The 17514-nt window shown below is 36.7% G+C and overlaps 3 protein-coding genes across 3 annotated transcripts; 2 read left to right on the top strand and 1 right to left on the bottom strand.

The window, feature by feature from the left end:
- Positions 1–280: 280 nt before the first annotated feature.
- On the bottom strand, positions 281–2862 carry LOC145903439 (leucine-rich repeat-containing protein 23-like). Its single transcript, XM_082991523.1, has 8 exons — positions 2638–2862; positions 2359–2471; positions 2115–2289; positions 1825–1903; positions 1631–1761; positions 1358–1494; positions 1228–1304; positions 281–762 (listed from the first exon to the last, which is right to left on the bottom strand). Exons 1-8 carry the CDS (start codon positions 2710–2712, stop codon positions 581–583), a joined length of 969 nt encoding a protein of 322 aa, XP_082847649.1. The 5' UTR covers positions 2713–2862; the 3' UTR covers positions 281–580.
- A 1284-nt stretch (positions 2863–4146) lies between these two features.
- Positions 4147–12363, top strand: LOC145887751 (glycerol-3-phosphate acyltransferase 4-like). The gene is made up of 12 exons (XM_082978961.1): positions 4147–4315; positions 4654–4702; positions 4799–4917; positions 5579–5621; positions 5830–5884; positions 7493–7558; positions 7755–7829; positions 8093–8182; positions 8445–8566; positions 9546–9775; positions 10393–10601; positions 10956–12363. The coding sequence occupies exons 1-12, from the start codon at positions 4163–4165 to the stop codon at positions 11287–11289; spliced, it is 1545 nt and encodes a 514-aa protein (XP_082835087.1). The 5' UTR covers positions 4147–4162; the 3' UTR covers positions 11290–12363.
- A 388-nt stretch (positions 12364–12751) lies between these two features.
- Positions 12752–17462, top strand: LOC145897518 (bystin-like). Its single transcript, XM_082985846.1, has 10 exons — positions 12752–12972; positions 13211–13345; positions 13540–13723; positions 13956–14098; positions 14169–14249; positions 14864–14989; positions 15139–15284; positions 15645–15756; positions 15876–15964; positions 16910–17462. The coding sequence occupies exons 1-10, from the start codon at positions 12826–12828 to the stop codon at positions 17055–17057; spliced, it is 1311 nt and encodes a 436-aa protein (XP_082841972.1). The 5' UTR covers positions 12752–12825; the 3' UTR covers positions 17058–17462.
- Positions 17463–17514: the final 52 nt, after the last annotated feature.

The raw sequence follows: 17514 nt of genomic DNA, 5'->3' as shown, positions 1-17514 counted from the left end.
AAACAAAATCCTGATACAACGAAATGTCCGAAAAAGGCGATGGGATAACCGGCAGATGGAAAACTTGTTTTTGGTCACATCCGGCGTATTATAATTGGCTGCAAGCAAGTCGGTTTTCCATATGGGTCTATCTGGTCGTGAAAACGTTTTTAAGTTTGGGACAATATATTTAACTCTAATATAGAAATACATGAGTAAAAAACGAAGAAGGAGCTTCTGTCACAAACATACGAAATCTGAAATTGGTCGCTATACGTCGCTTTTTCGGCAGATTGGAGAACAGTATTCAAAAGTTCTTTTATTAAAATATATAAACGCTTTTATAAAACTGTGTGTCAAGCAAAAGCAACGGAAAATCAAGGTATAACAAAGGCACAGCAATTCGAAACGGAGGCAAAAAGCACATTACGATGAAGTTATCGTGCATTTTTTCAGTGTTTCCGCCATATTTTAATGAACCATATAAAGAGCTTCCATGAAAAATTTAACACTGTATCTCCTTTCGTTCGAATTTAATAGTACCATGTTGTTATGCTGTACGAATGACAAACTTTTTTAGGCAAAACAGCAGCGTGAAACATTAATCATCGTTTTGTGCCTCTTCGTCTTCCTTCATCAGCTCCTCCTGCCTCCGCTGCTCATAGATGTCCTCCGCTTCCGCTCTCTCCTCCTCTGAGTACTCGTCTTTGTCGAGTCGCTCTAATCGCCTCAACATGATGAGGATCTCGATTCTGTAGCCGTCTTCTTCCAAGCAAGGGTTGTCTGGATATTGCAACACAAAAAATGCCATTGAGCGCCTAAATGTCCAGGAATTGGCCAAATTTGTAGTAAGAATTTGAAAATCATTTTGCGTGGAGTTACGACAACAGGCTTAGGCCATGAAAGCAAACTTGAGAGTAAGTTTAGCCTGAAAAATAAAGACTGACTGTGTGTGTTAGATAGTTGAGGTTGTCAAATTTGTAAAAGTTACTTGTAGGTTGAGTGACAGGTTGGTCACACATTGAAAAAAAATAGGTACTACTCATTTGGCAAACATTTTCTTGATGTTTTTATGGCATAACAAAGCAATATTTCACGCAGTTTAAAGAGTACCTAATTTTACAGAACTTTAAAAAAAATATTTGAAATTAGGCTTTTTTCTTGCTTTGATCACAAAAGACAGTCAGCAACCTGGCATGGTTACAATTCGCACTAAACAAATCAAGATAAAATTTCATGTTTTCTCACCATTCATGACAATGGCCCTCAGGAATGGAAGGTTAACTAACTTTGATACTTCTTTCATGTCTGTAACATTGTTTCCTCTGAAAAAAGCACACTCAGTGAGTGTCATAACAAAATGCACCTGTAACAATACCTTAGGTTAATGTATTGCAGTTTTTTCATTGTGTCTGGGAAGCCATCAAGTTTGTCTATCTGGTTGTCTCGCAAATGGAGAGTTGTAAGGCTTTCCAACTTGTCAAGGTCCTCAACATTCTTTAAAAGGTTGCCAGCCTGCGATTTGAAAAGTACAAAAAAATCATACTAAGGTGGTAAAAATTTACTTTTAGCAAAGTAATCACAACCAAACGAATCTTTGCGCAACAGAGTTCACAAGCACACAGGGAGGATAAAAAAACATTCAATTTACCAAATATAAAAACTTGAGGTTTGGAAGGTAAAGTCCCTTGGTGGATTCGAGTTTATTACCACGGAGCTCCAATGTGTGTAGGTGAGAAAGTGTTTTTGGATTTAAAGAACTTATTTCTGTGATTAGATTCGCTGTAAATGGAAAATGTAAGGATTAATGTGAAACAGCAGATGTACAATTAGAAAGAACCTTACAGTTTAAATTAAGTTTTGTCAGCATTGGATGTTCGATTCCTTCTGTGCTTGTAATCTTGTTTCCAGAAAAGTCTGCAATCTGATATATACCCAAAATGGATTTTAAAATACCAATATATGTCCTGGACCTTTTTTGCAACAGGCTAAAAGGTTTTACAATGCAGTTGGCCTCATAAATCAATGGAATGTCTTTACTTAATATAATAGATCATGATATTTAGGTATTATGTTTGATAGTAAATATTAAATTGTCAAAACACAAAATGGAAAATAAATAATATGAGCTGTACCTGCAAGTATGGTAGTGGATCAAGTTTTGCAGATGTCAAATTATTTTTGTCAGTTTTAAGTGACAGGAGGTGTGTGAGGTTGTTTAACGGAGACAAATCCTTAAGAAGGTTTCCAGAAACGTCCACATATCTCACATGGATAAAATTTTTCAACAGGTCAATGTCGGTGAGCTCTCTAAAACATGTGACTTGTAAAACAAGAGCTAAAAAAGTGTTGGCTACTTTAAATATTTGTATTAATTACCTTTCATGAGCATCCAACCTTACATAGGCATGTGCCAAACCATTTCCTATTTTACATAGCAAGGAAAGACATTCAGGAATCATGTCTTGCACAAGTGGGTTTTCAGGAAGTTTCTGCAACCACAATACAACAATTTCAAACAAACAATTCTTTATTTAAACATTTCACTTCTACAGACCTCAAATTCACACTAATTAATTAATGCAATAGTCATATCATATTCTTCTACAAATAGGGAGTTTAGTCTTAGTCTAGAAATTGAGAAAAAACGGTACCAACCTCTTCTTCTTCTGTTGGCTTATCTTCCTCTTCACCTCCTATTTCTTCATCCTCAAAGTCGGATCCTTCGGACATTTTTTCAATTATAAATTTGTGTAATACTTTTCTCACGTTACACAATCTTCAGGCAACCAAATTTACAAATTTTTGATCTGGCTGTTGTTGCCAAATGTAATTCCAATGAGCATAAGGCTTGCATTGAATGTCAAATATTAATATTTTGTTTCATCTGTGGTTTGTTTTGTTAACGTAAATAGGACAGCATGGTTATAACTGAGTATTTTGGGAGAACATTATGCAATAATAGTATACATAATACGTTCAGTTGTTGGGAGTATTTTGGACTTCTGACACTTATTAAGCTATCATCCGATTTAATGCTTTTAGTTGTTATTGGCAACACATGCTACAGAAATAAAAAAAAATCTTGTTTTGTATCTATGTTTATAGAGATCAGTGTTTTGTATCTAATAAATAATAGAAAAAATACACAAAAATTCGTTGTTAAATTGGTGCAAAACACACATTTAATTTGGATTGTGTTTTATGAACAAGAGATTCTGAAATGCGGCGTGGCATCGCACTGGTTGGGGTGGAAAACATTAATATTTACTTCATCGCTCGAGTTGAAAAGAAAGCTTCACTTATTTATTTTCGTTTCGCATATTACACTAGGTCTGTTTACATGATCGGGACTTTCGTCGAGACTTTCAGCAAACGGAGACAGCCTTTAGAAAATAAAATGTTTTTAGATTTGAAATACTCAAAGAAAGTCTCTCTGATTTCTCTGACATTTGTCAGGTACAAGTGCGTCACCGACTTATTTATCTTGGATATGCCATACCACTTTGTTTAGTATTCTATGCTAAAAACAAAGCACAGCTGTTTACAGTCTTACGTCACAACATAATTATTTCACCCTTCAGTGAGCACACTTTGCGATTTCGGTGTTGCAACGCGAACACATTGAACGAAAGTAAACATTTGGTGAAAAAATGCGATGTGCTGTGTTGCTGACTGAGTCGTTCATTTCATACACAATTACAGCAAAGGTTGGTCGCATTTTGCTGATCACATGGTAGTATACGCGTCGGTGAGTTGTTTCACTTGCTGTGACAAAATGCGTATATTTCCTGTTTAAAAAGAGATTATGCGTGTATTTTGGGGATCAGGTCCTGATGTTGACTTATTTGTCGCAAAAATTGTAATACCATGCAAAATCCAGGCAATCAGCTTTCATTATAAATAAGTTTCTCAGCGCTAATTAGAAACTTTCCAATCTGCGTTAACCCTCAAGGTTATTTTATTATTATTATGTGTTTCATTTAGTATGTATTTAAATACGGTACAAATATTGCAATACTTTCATTTTGGAAATTTTGTGCATTCTTACACTTGTCGTCTTTTTTGATAATATAAGTGTTAATGAATGTATTTTTACAAGCAAACTATTTTCTATAATTTTGGTTTGATTTATAACACTGATGTATGTTATGTAAAATGAAGGTATTCAAAATCTGCAAATATGGAGGGTCTTGTCTTGACCTTTGAAATTTTATGTAAAATTTTTGGAATTGGTGCCTTTCTGTTGCTTCTGCTTGTCGTTGGACCCGCTTGCCTGGGAATTGAAATTGGTATTCGGAAAGGCTACATCAGACTGTTGATGCGACTATTTGAGGTGAGAATGCACAACAGCTATTGCCTGCTTTCGATCTCCAATGACACATTATTTTACATTTTTTATATATGGGTTTTTACTTTATACATATGAAATGACAAAATATGGCTGCATCACTGAGAAGTGTGCATTGAAAATTATGAATGAATGAAAAGAAGTGGTGTATTTGTTACTTATGATAAAAATTACATTTATTTGTTTGTATTTGCATTCGTGCATCGAGAACTACATGGCACTTTTTTCACATACCACAAAATAAAGTCAGTTTTGTTGGGCAAGTTGGTCAGTAAGATCTCATGAACTACCTACCTACCAGTTTTAAGACACTCTATTTTTAGTGGGGAACACAAAGACTGAAAAAAGAAGGAGACTTGCTAATCTCAGATGGTAAGTTTTCCTCAAACAATCCTGTTATTTAATTTTGTAATGGTTGCATGTGACTCGGAAGAGAACAAGGCTCTCACATAGAATTGTGTATTTCAGACATCATTGAAAAGGAAAATTCAATCAACCGACTTGGAAGTCTGAACGATTGTGTCAATGAACCACATAAAAAGTTCCAATTGCCCGATGTCATATACCTCGTCAAAAGTGGAGTTGAGGTAAGAATTGTTATTTATATATATATACCTCACCTCAGTAGTGGAACTGTTAGTTAAGTAACATTGTTTACATGCAGCGACTACAATGCAACAAGCTTCTATGTGACTTTACTTTGAAATTGCTTGTTGTGAGAGAATTTTAAAAAATAGATTTCAAGAAAATACATTTTTGTAGGATTGTGTAAATTTTTTGAAAAATAGGTGGATGTTAAGTCTGTTTTTGTGTGAATGCCATAGTACCAAAACCTGAAAACCTGTTGGAACTCTGTTTGCCTCCCTATTTGACCTTTGATCAGACACCCAAGTCAGCATATTTCATCACTGAGTGCCTCTGCTCACAAACAAATACAGAATAACATGGGTGCCCTGGTCTTACATCACAAAATTATGCTATTTATAAACTTTTGCTTTTATTCTAATGTCAAAGTTGCATAACTGAATGTACTCATTGTGAGCTTGCAAAAAATGGAGTGTTTATTGCTTGCAAGCAAATATTGTGGTTTAAGCCAAACATAGTCTGTATTTGACCAGACTGTTGAAATCTTTGCATCTTTTTTAACTAGTTCATGTGATCATTGTTGCAATTCATTTATATACTTATTGATTAACCAATACACATGTTAATATTTATATTTTTGTTTATAATTTGTATGATTTGCAGGCTGTTATTGATGATGAAGTGACAAAAAGGTTTAGAGCAGAAGGTAAGTGTTGTCTTGTGGCACATTTTTATATTTTCTACATCTGTTGTTGTGTTGTACCTATAAATTAGCAATTACATTGATTCTCTTGTAACATACCAACAAACCATGTGTGCCATATACCATCAGTATATTGATTGCATTTGTATATAAATAACCATTTATTTAATTAGTTTTAAGCCTGTATATCAGCAGTTGTATTTTTACTCAGAACTACCATCATGGAACCTGCTTACACGAACCGATTTCCACTACCGTTTCATCAGGTAAGGTTATGTTACAAAACATCTATTGTATTGCTATGTAATGATTTTGATGGATTGTTCATGAGCACAATTTGTTGATAATCCAGGCCAAAAAAACTACGATCTCTATGTGTGATTCTTGTTTGTAAAATTTTCCCATAAATTCATTACATAGCAATGTTACTTTTTGCATTTAATTATGTTATTTTAGGTCAAAAACAAGTAGGTTGCATCACTTAAGAGAAACCCACTCGCCAAAAACTGAATAAAATAACATTGAATAATTTTGCACTGCTTTAATCAATAGTTTTCCAGGCATGTGCTGCTAAACTTTGCTTTGTGCGTATGATTCCTTTCAATTTGCATAAAACTGTAAATTCAAATTTATGTATTACTCAATCAACACAGTATATATGTGACTCCAAAATTTGCATTTGTGTTTTATCATGGTAAAATTTGCACCGAGGAGAAAAGTCGTGCGATAGAGTCAAGCATGTGTCACTTTTTGTGCACCAGATCAACACTGCTTTTCTTACTTGTTTTTTTTATGTTATTATTTCCTGATTGGCTTACAAACCTCACACACAGGAAGCCAAACTGCCTCCCTTCAAAAAGCACTGACATTTGGTAATTCTATGCATCTGTGAACTTGCCTGTAGATGTTAGTGCGTCCAAGTCCGAATGTTTTATGTTATGGTGTCTGTTATGTCTTTTTATGTGTTCTGTCTTGCATGCACCTGTTTGCACTTCTTATTCTAGCAGACTTTACACCTTTTATCTTGTCTTACAGAAAGTGTGGGTCATGTAAGCCAATAAGCAATAATTTTATTTATTCTTTATGTTTGGTCTGTTATGGAGATATTTTCTGTTTACTCTGTCTCCAGAAATGTATATATTATATCAACTTGCATTACTTTGTCTAATGCAGGAACACACCTGTGAAAAATAACTAATTGGTTGGTCAAATGAGGTGATTTATGTGATGCATAATTATGAATATAATTATTATTGCATCACATTTTACTCTGTTGTTGGTACATAAATAATTTAAATCAAATTATTTTAATATAATTTATAATTTACCACCTTAGATACAAATAGCCGTTGAATCTGTAGTGGTTATGTTACATTGTTTGATTCCAGTACGGTGTAGCTTGTGTCTTTGTACATTAATTAAATGACAGCTGACTTTGAAGAGTGTGGTACAACATGGCATGTATTGTCTGTGACCCACTCTTTTGTATTCAGTGAATCAATTGTCTGCAGTTGATGACACTAAACCAAGTCTAAAATAGGTCAATCTTTCGTAACAGAACAAATTCAATCAAACTAATTCATAATGTGTGTTTCTCCCAAAATTTTATTCATTAAAAATTTTAAATACATTCAACATTAAACAACGTACTTGTCTGTACATGTTAACAGGCAAGAAACAACTGTATATAAACAATACAGTATGTTCTACTGAACAGTTTCCTTGTTGAAAGCTATTGTTGATGACAGAATGCATGATGATGTACAGTAATGTATAGTGGGTGACTTTGAGGAATGTTGTTTGTGTAAAATTCAAAAGCTGCCCTGGATCCATATTTCATTTTTGTAAACAAAGCATTCATTTTCTTGTTGCAGTGTTCGCTTGTCAATTCTCTGGATTGCTGGCGTTGTTTTGCGCTACTGTATTCTATTCCCGCTCAGGTGAGGGGCATTCATGTGTTCAAAATGAATTAAGTTGAACAGATATGAAAAGAGTAATATTATTATTGTTTTAATTGTTTTAAATTGTTTTTTATGTTTTATAACTTTTCTGTTGGAAACTATTGTGTAGATTTTTGCCTTATCCTTTTGGATTGAAGTGATAGTTGAGTACAACAAAACCACCTTTTGTTTTTAGGCTGATAATCACAGTGTTCGCCTTATCCTGGATTCTATGCACCATGCTACCTCTGGCTGCCCTTTCTGATTCAAGGTAGGCTGTTTATACAAACTTTTTCCATCTGAGACAGCTGGCTTTGAGGTACTTCCGGTGGCAAATAATGCTTCCAAATGTTTAATATGCATTTGGCAAAAATGCAAGTAGTGTTTTTACTTTTTGTGTGTAATTATCTTATCCTTCGATGTTAACCAATTGGTTGAACATTCAGTTCAATAAAAAGAAGACCTAAATGTTGTTCTTTAAACAAAACGTTTTAAAAAAGGTGTGGACCACAATGCTACCTTTTACTGTTTCAGTTTCAAGAGGAAAATGGGTTATTATGTGAATGTTGTGGGATTCAGGATAATTTGTCGTGCATTGTCAGCTGTTGTAACTTACCACAACAGGTAAGATACCAGTTCGTTGTTGGCACTGACATATACATAGTTACAGAGATTTACAAGTGCATGTAAATTTTATTTCAACAATAGATGGCTTCTAAGGCGTGGCACAAAACGTGCCTATTTTCTCATTTTACTTAAAAAACAAAAAATAATATTTTGCTTCAATGCTCTTCAAGATCAACCGTATGTTTTGCATTGTCACTACCATCAAGTTAACAGCTGTATACACAGAAAGTTTTAAATTTTTAAACGTTGTCATCCGCAGAGAGAACATGCCCCGTCCAGGTGGCATTTGCGTTGCCAACCACACGACCACACTTGATGCGGCAGTCCTAATGCAAGATCGTCCCTACGCCGTTCTGGGTCAGATTCACGGCGGATTTTTAGGTTTGTTGACATATACGTACCTTTTATGGAATCTCGCTCCGACTTGTCGGGAAAGTGGTTGATGAACCTTATGATCAAAATACTAAGATCGCCAAATATGAAGGGCCTGCGCAGTGGGGGCGATCCTGCGTTGCTATGCAAAAGCAAGGTAATACGTCTGCGTTTTATGGAGAATCTTTTTGCATTGGTTTTAACTTAAACTTAAGGCAAAGTCGATGTATCTATGATACGATCATAGCGGTGATACGATTTAGAACAGTCGCTCTATGATGTTTGATTGCTGTGCCCTACATTTTTTTGTGTTTTAGGCGGGTTAATGGACAAAGTCTTTGTTTATTCATGTGTGGCGGTTTTCTAATCGCATGGATTCAGTTAAGCTTAATGTACATTTGCAACATAGCAAAAACACTCAAACCACACTCACTTTGTCACGATACTACTTCGTGACAACCCAGGCTAGCGGGACAAACCCTTGTTTTGTTGTTCGATTCATGCAGCTTTATAAATTAGCAGGTACCTAATGTCACGTTTATTGCCGGAATTTAATTGTTTTAGCGGCGCGGAAAGTTAATGACCGTTCCTTGTCCCTGTTATAACTCTGATGACGGTTTAAAGTCTTCAGTTAACTCAGCGCTCAGCAATTGAGGCCAAGTCGTTGTTGCATCATGCCTAACTATTAATTCGACTCATCAGGATAAATCAGAAACAACGCATGTCCTTGCTCTGCTCTTGAAGTCGACCCACTTCGAAATCTTTTAAATTTGCGATCTCGTCTACCAAATATCTATCAAGAGGTTCACGAGACACAGACTTGTCAAAAATAGGACTTAGATCCAGCTTGGAATGCATGCCTTTTGGCTGCGACGCCAGTGAACCTGTAATGATCAAAATACCAAAGCTGGTATCGCCATGCAAGGGGTGCTTGTGAAACTTACAAGCCAGGAGAAATGCAATTCAAAAACGCTGCTTTTTGCATCAGGTGGAATCATGCGAATAATGTCGCGAGCAACGAAGCACGTTTGGTTCGAGAGGTCGGAAGTTCGAGATCGCCAATTCGTATCGAAACGCATCATGGAGCATGTGAGCGACTTAAACAACTTCCCAGTGTTGCTCTTTCCCGAGGGAACGTGCATCAACAACACGTCGGTCATGATGTTCAAGAAGGGATCCTTTGAGATCCCTACTACCATTTACCCTGTCGCAATTAAGGTTCGTTATTGGTTTGGTTTTAATGGCATCGAATGATGAACTTTTCCACTAGCTTTCAATTTCGTAAGCACTCCTTTTAATATTCCTTTTATTTGTGTTGGGGTTTATTTGATGTCGCTAATTTTTAACACTAAATGAGCGAAATTTATTACACGCTAGGCAAATTGCGTTTGTGTAAGCTGCAGACAGATGGCCACTGTTTCAACCTGAAAGGTCTCATCAGTGCAGCTGGTGTAACTTTCAGACGACTTTGCTAACCAAACGGACTAAGTCCGCCATCTGTCTGCAGCTTACACAATTTATGTTTGCTTAAACTTGCGTTTTTTGTCACGCTTTATGGAACAGCAATGGGGCTGAACTTTGTTTAAGTAATATGCAAATATGTTTGTGTTGGAAAGCTGTGTAAACGTGTATTTTCACAGCAACATACAGTTCTGATTCTGTGGATTTATATTGTAAAACATCACAGCAACGTAAATTCAATGCTTCCCATCTCTTATTTATCACAACAAAAATCCAACCAAAAACGCTTTTCAACATGTTTAACCAAACAATTGCGGCCCAACTACCTCTTACGTACACAATTGCAATCTAAAAACACACAGTTTTGGTTTCAGTACAATCCGTGGTTCGGGGACGCCTTCTGGAACAGCTCCAAACACAGCATGTTGCAATACTTGTTGGTGGTAATGACAAGCTGGGCGATCGTAGCTGATGTGTGGTACTTACCTGCCATGAAACGAGAACCCGACGAGACAGCAGTCCAATTTGCCGAGCGAGTGAAGGCCGTCATAGCTCGAAAAGGAGGGCTTGTTGACAGCGTGTGGTGAGTGGGGATTGCGCTATTGTTAGACAAGGATGTATCGCATGTAACACAACATTAAACACGTTTGGTAGTTTTTTTTCAGCTCCCGTAAATGTTTATTTTCTTCATTAGGAAATGTGGATTTTATATGATTTAAGCTTATCTTCTCGATAAAATTTTGTGTTATGTTTGGTTAATTTTAAATAATCCGCACCAACTCAGCAGGGGTTTTCATACGTACATAATGAACATCGCCAATACCTGGCTTTTCAAATATGTGACCTCGTGTAAAAAAACGAACGCAATATTCCCAATGTTTTTGTCGTGAATCCAACTAAATCCCAATCCGACCGTAAACCGTGTTTTTCCTGTCAGGGACGGGCAACTAAAACGCATGCGGGTCAAGGAGTCGTATCTCCGCGAGAAACAGAAGGAGCTCGGCGACCTCTACGGTGAATGCGACGACGAGAATCACGACCACCAACATGTGAAACGAGTCCGCTTCAATCTCTCCTGCGAAGAAATCGAAATCGAGCAACCCGAGCTCGCATCCGACAACTACACGACGTCGTCGGATGAGGGCGAGGAAGAGAGCGAGAACGGACAAACACGCCTCGATAATGAAGCACAGTCGGTTTTGTTGGAAGATTCCGACGAACCGGACGGATTAAGAATGAGGCATGGCAACGGCGAGATACCTGCCCAGTGAATGATTTTGTGCAAGAAATGTGATATGGTGTTCGTGCGCCGGGCCAGAGGATAACAAAATTGGTTCTTCTCACATCTGAGGTTAATTAAGTCGTTATATAGTGTGGGCATCGCAGCTTTTGTGGTGATATTTTACGCTGCGAAAAACCTATCTTGTCCGCGCATTCAAAATATATGTACAACGCAACAAAGCGTATTAGCTTTGAATTATAAATATTTGTTTTTTGCACAACAGCCCTTTTCCTGTCTGTCTTATTGGAAAAACTTTCAGCGCCAACGTTTCAGTATTAAATCCATGGATGAAAATCAGCACCTACCGATCCACAAGTTTTATCTAGAGTCCGGCGTGTTTTCTGAAGCCTGAAAAGTTCAGTGAATGACTGTTGGCTATAATTTTGTGGCTGGTTTAGAGTGTATGTGATTTTCTAACGTAGTTTTGCGTAGTCCGAATATTATTGCCTTAAGTGTGCGCAATGGATTTTCAGCTTTCAAATCCATTAAATATCTTAATTTGTCTTGTGTGTGAATATATAAAAAACATCATAGTGCGTGCGAAATTACAAAGTTCGACCCATCGTTCACACTACTCACAACACGATACAGTAAATTTTACAACGAGTCCCTTCTCGTACTAATGTTAATCAATAATATTGTTTTGTACAAAGGGCGCTTGTTGAGGGAATGTCATATCGTTTATGTTGGGACAAGTTTTTATTTGCGCTGGTTTTCATTCGGTTATTCCTTTGCCAGCTTTTTTCCTGTCGAATCTATCGCAACGGCACCCAGAATGAAAGCTGCCTTACATGAAATGACTTTATTCTTCACAGATGTTATTCTTGGCTTGCCGTTTTACTGTTTCGCTGTTGTGCTTTGCTTTTGCGGGCTTACACATCTAAACTTGTTGCAATAACCCGTCATTCGACTTCCACGGCTGTTTTCTTTTTGTGCGCTTTTATGTTTTGACACCAGCAATTCGCAGACAGACATTTGCGTCAAGGCATGGTCCATAGTACATGTGTGCTAGCTAGCCTGCGTAATGCACTGTTTGTTCGCCCAAACCAGTATAATAAATTCGTTGTGTTAAAACCTGGTCAATATCTATGTAAGTGCCAGGTCGTTTAGCGTCAGATTTTATGAATTGAATATTCGAGTTTTTTTATTTGGTTGGATGACTGATGGTAGAATTTGTCAACAACTGTTTTAATAATGTAAGCTGCAGACATAAGGTCTCATCAGTGCAGCTGGTGTGACTATCAGACGACTTTGCTGACCAAACGGCCAATTCATATTATTGGCTCCACTTTGCTTATCAACTGTTTTAATCATAGCGCCCTCGTCATAGAGGGCGCTATGGTTTTAATAGTTTACAATTTTGACAGAACATGATTCGCGGTTCCATAAAAAAATTACAAAATATACACCAGCGCTCATGGGACATAAAGCTCACATGTGTAAAATGGGAAAATATGTAAAACTTGTGTGTCACAAACTTACGTTAGTAGTGTAAACTCGTCCCAGGAAACACCTAAAACTTGGTATGGGCAAAATAAAAAAGGCAAAAAACAGAGCATCAGCTGCAGGGCCGGCCTCTAACAAACACAAATCCGATTTAGCCCAAGCAATTGTGACAACGGACGACTTGAACGATCATCCAAACCGAAAATCTAAAGACAGACAACGTCAGGTACGTACTGCGGTACATTCACCAATATACATTATAGTATCATGTATTGATTTGTAACATACTTTGCAAAGGAGAAATATTTGAAAATAAGGTAAGACATTCTACTAATTCCTTTTACCCAACGCAAGACGCAGCTACCTGGCTTCTTTCTGTTAGAATCTTTGATTCTCTGTAGTGGTTACAGTATCTCGAACTATTTGCTATTCTGCTGCAACTTCTGTCATGTATATTTTTATAGGAAGAGAGTGAGTTTGTTGATGACAAATTGACCAGAAAGATTTTGGAGGCTGCTAGAAAACAACAAGATGAGTTTGATGGTGTGTATCAACCTATTGCAAAACAACCTATAAAACTTTCCCAGCCTGGAAAACTGGTAAATATTCATCACATTGAAATACTTATCAGTATTATCGGTGCTATGCACTGTGATGTTTTAGTTATTGTTGATGGCGAACAAAAACTGTGATTATTCAGTTGTTTTGTAACCTGTTATATACTTTTTTTCCTTTTGTTTATATTTATACCCTATTGTGCTGCAGCGTCACCTTTCACATGTTTTTATTTCAGGAAGATGGCGAAAGTTCAGATGACGAGAGTGAATGGCCATCACTAGTTGATGCTGCAGAGCGAGGCGGGTTCGTAGAAGAGGTTGTAGTGGAGGAAGAAGATGAAAAGCTTCTGGAAACCTTTATGAATCCTAATCCACCATCCAGGAGGACCCTAGCAGACATTATAATGGACAAGTTGAATGGTTTGCTACAGTTCTAATTTTGGATAGTTATTATTATTGACTTACTTTGTTGCTACATGCCAACTATCTTATTCTAAAATTTAAGTTTAGCTTTATTTTATTAAACAGTGCTTGTTTGTACAATCACATAAAAGTCAATTCAATTTTAAAAATGCCAAAATTGTAAATGTTTTTTTTACGGAAGTGTCATTTGGTATTTTGTATTGAAGATGTGGTTTTATTGTTTTCTAAGAAAAGCAAAGTGATGTGTCATCGTTGATGCCCGATGTCGAGAAACAGATGCCCGACATGGATCCCCGCATTGTTGAGGTGTACAAAGATGTCAGGACCATCCTTCAAAAATACAGATCTGGAAAGTTGCCCAAAGCATTTAAAGTGTGTGCAGTCAAACCTAATCCAGTGTGAACTGTTTGTCAACTTCTTAACCATGGCCCTAATTTCACAGGTCATTCCCCATTTGCGAAACTGGGAAGAAATTCTCTATGTCACTGAGCCTGACAGCTGGAGTGCTGCTGCCATGTACCAGGTATATACATGTTATTTATCATCATAATTATTTTGTTATTATAAGATACTGTTATTTGCATCTTAATTACACATTATAACATTTCAACCAGGCAGTGAACAGAATCATGTTTGTATTGTTAATATGGTGTTGCTTCGATTGTTAATAATTGATAATATCATTATTGTGTATTAATTGAATTACTCTTTAGTAATGTAAGCGGTTTGCATATAAAACCTTATGTCTTACAACAAGGCCCTCATTTGATAAATGTATTTTGCCTTTCTAGAAATCATCGGTATCATTAAAAGCATTGCAGTTAAAAACAAACATCAATAACATGTCACTAACTGACCATCAAATATAAAGACTTTAAATAACTTTGTCTGTCGGGTGCTGCCTGCAAACTTTTGAGGATCTCCAATATCATAAATTTTCACTAATAATGATTTTATGTCAAAAACAGTGTTGTACAGACAGTGACTATTCATGATATTTAGAGTTTCTCTCTATTGATTTAAGGTTTACAAACTATTTTTTGCTATGTCCACCTGCCAGTAAATAACAACAGATTTCTATCACGGTTACTATGATGTTAAAAGTGTTGAATATAAATTCAAATGCCTTCGTTTTAGGCGACAAGAATATTTGTCTCAAATATGAATGTGCACATGACACAGAGGTTCCTCTTTCTTGTTCTTTTGCCCCGAGTTCGAGATGACATACAATACTTCAAAAGGCTTAACTTTCATTTGTTTATGGTAGGCAGTTAAAAAGTTTTATTATTTCTTTTTAAATAGTGTGTTTAAATGGCAATGTTTTGTTCTGCCATGTTGAAAAGTTTGTTGAGATTGACTGACAAACACACACAGAAAAACAACTCTTCATTGCAACATTTTTATCTTTTCAGGCACTTAAAAAGGCTTTATTTAAGCCCGCAGCTTTCTTTAAAGGCATATTGCTACCCTTGTGTGAGGAGGGCACCTGTACTTTACGAGAGGCAACCATCATAGCAAGTGTGATGGCGAAATGCTCCATACCAGTTCTACACGCAAGGTAAAAAGACGCTTATATGTGAGGCTGTTGGCCCCCAGAGGATTTCTTTGGTGTAGCTAATCCTTCAAAAATCTTTTGGTAAAGATCGAAATACTGCGGCATTTAAAGGTTAAAAGTGGTAAGGTCACGAATACAAGCATTTTGGGTAACAATAAAAATTCTTTTGTGGAAAAACTGCTAAACATAGCATTTTTTTAATGCGTAACTTCTGGTTCTTAACAGTTTAGGATACCTGGTATTTATACCAATTTTATCATGCCGTTAAATCGCGCATGTTGCACGAGCATCGGTTTCTGTTCAGATCTATTTGCATTTTGCTGCCAAACACGCACCAACTATATTTATCTTTTTCTTCTACAGCGCTGCGATGCTGAAGATGGCGGAGATGCATTACAGTGGCGCAAACAGCATTTTTCTTCGAATTCTCATTTCAAAGAAGTACGCCCTACCGTTTCGTGTCATAGACGCGCTCGTAAGTGACTTTCAATTAGGCGGTAATTTATTACAATTGTTTATGCCAGTCCTGAGCAACATTAGCCGAATGTTTTGTGTATAAAAAAAAACATTTTATGTAAGAAATTATTTTCACAGGTTTTTCACTTTTTGAGTTTTCGCTCCGAACACCGCCCTCTACCGGTTCTCTGGCACCAGTGTTTTCTTACGTTTGCAGAAACTTACAGGTGTGTTTCTAGGTCTTTTGTTGCAATGACCGATTTGCAATGTATTTTTGCTTTGCTCCAAAAAAATAAAAATATCCCCCGCAGATGCACCACAGCTGGGTTTTTTTTTGTGTCATTTGTCTGTCATTGACCCAATTTTTTTAGAAATGTCACAAAAAATAAAAGCCATTTTGGACACAATGTCCCAAAGGAAATTGGCTGGTAGATTATTCAAGTTGCTTACATTTTTGCGAACGAAAGTATTATGACGTAAATGACCAAAATAAATTGAAAATGTCCTAAATTTTTGCTGGCATTTCGGTCATTTGACAGAAATTTTTTAGTGAAAAAAAAAACCCAGCACCACAGTAAACGTATATGATAAATACACAAGCTATACTATCACAAATTGTAATCCGGAGGATCACACTTACAACGTAGAACAGAAAACGCTGTGTTGTAACAGCGCTGCCAGCAAATATCGTTAAATTGTTCACTCTATCTTTTCATTCTTTTATTTACTTTATTCGAACGTATCGTGGAGTGTAAATGACATTATAAGCTTTATAGGCTATAACACTGACGTGGGCAAACTGTGGCCTACAGGTCCAAATCTGGCCCATTGGGACTTTTAATCTGGCCCTTCAGGAGTAGATTTAAAATAGTGTCACTTAAGAAAATTGTTTGAACTGTAGTTGAATGTAATTTTTTGCACATTTTTTTCTTTTTCGGTCAGACTAAATAATTAAAAGTAATTATTGTTGTAAACAGGTTAGTTTATAACCAGAAGTGTAAACATCTCTTTGTCCACTTTCTACTCACTTTGTCTCGGCCGTCAAATTTTAGATAACCCTGGCCTGCGAGTCAGAAATTCTGCCTACACCTGTTATAACATGATCACATGCAGGAACTTGCAACAAAATGTAAAAATGGCTGCTTGTAATCCCTGTTTTTCACATTTTCCAGGAGCGACATTTCCAGCGAACAGAGGGAAGGACTTCTGGAACTTCTGAAACATCGAACACACCCTCTTATAACCCAAGAAATCCGCAAACAGCTACAAGGCGCCGAATGTCGGGACGTTGAAATGGACGAGCCCCTGCCGGTTCCTTAAGAAAATGCGTATTTCGTCTGCGATGTGTGTTTTATTTGTTGTACCAGTGGAACATGGCGTTCAACACAAGAAAAAAGGGTCTGCAATTGCTAAATTTCGAACAGCGATAAGTTAAAATTGTCATAAAGGTTGCAAAAATGTGCTGCTTGGCGTTGACCGATGGATCTGTAGTTTACATATTAGTAGTATCACCCACAAAATGCACACCACCACCACCAGTATGTACTATTCTTTCAGAGGGACAGTGCTGTGTAAGAAGTCATGTGCATTAATACAAACTGTTAAACTGTTTTGCCAAAGCCGATTGCCTGGGTGACCCTTAAAGATTTTTGAAAGAGAAAATATGCTATTTCATTGGAGAGTACACATATTTCATGGCTGTTTGACTTAATTTTAATACGAGCACCCAGCACCAATTGACTCAATAAAGAAAGACCCCAAACATGTTCAAGTGTAC

The sequence above is a fragment of the Ascidia mentula genome, chromosome 1, assembly GCF_947561715.1.
Source record: "Ascidia mentula chromosome 1, kaAscMent1.1, whole genome shotgun sequence".
NCBI lineage: Eukaryota > Metazoa > Chordata > Ascidiacea > Phlebobranchia > Ascidiidae > Ascidia > Ascidia mentula.
The sequence above is the reverse complement of the archived record's forward strand: the minus strand, read 5'-3'. Positions and strand labels throughout refer to the sequence as shown.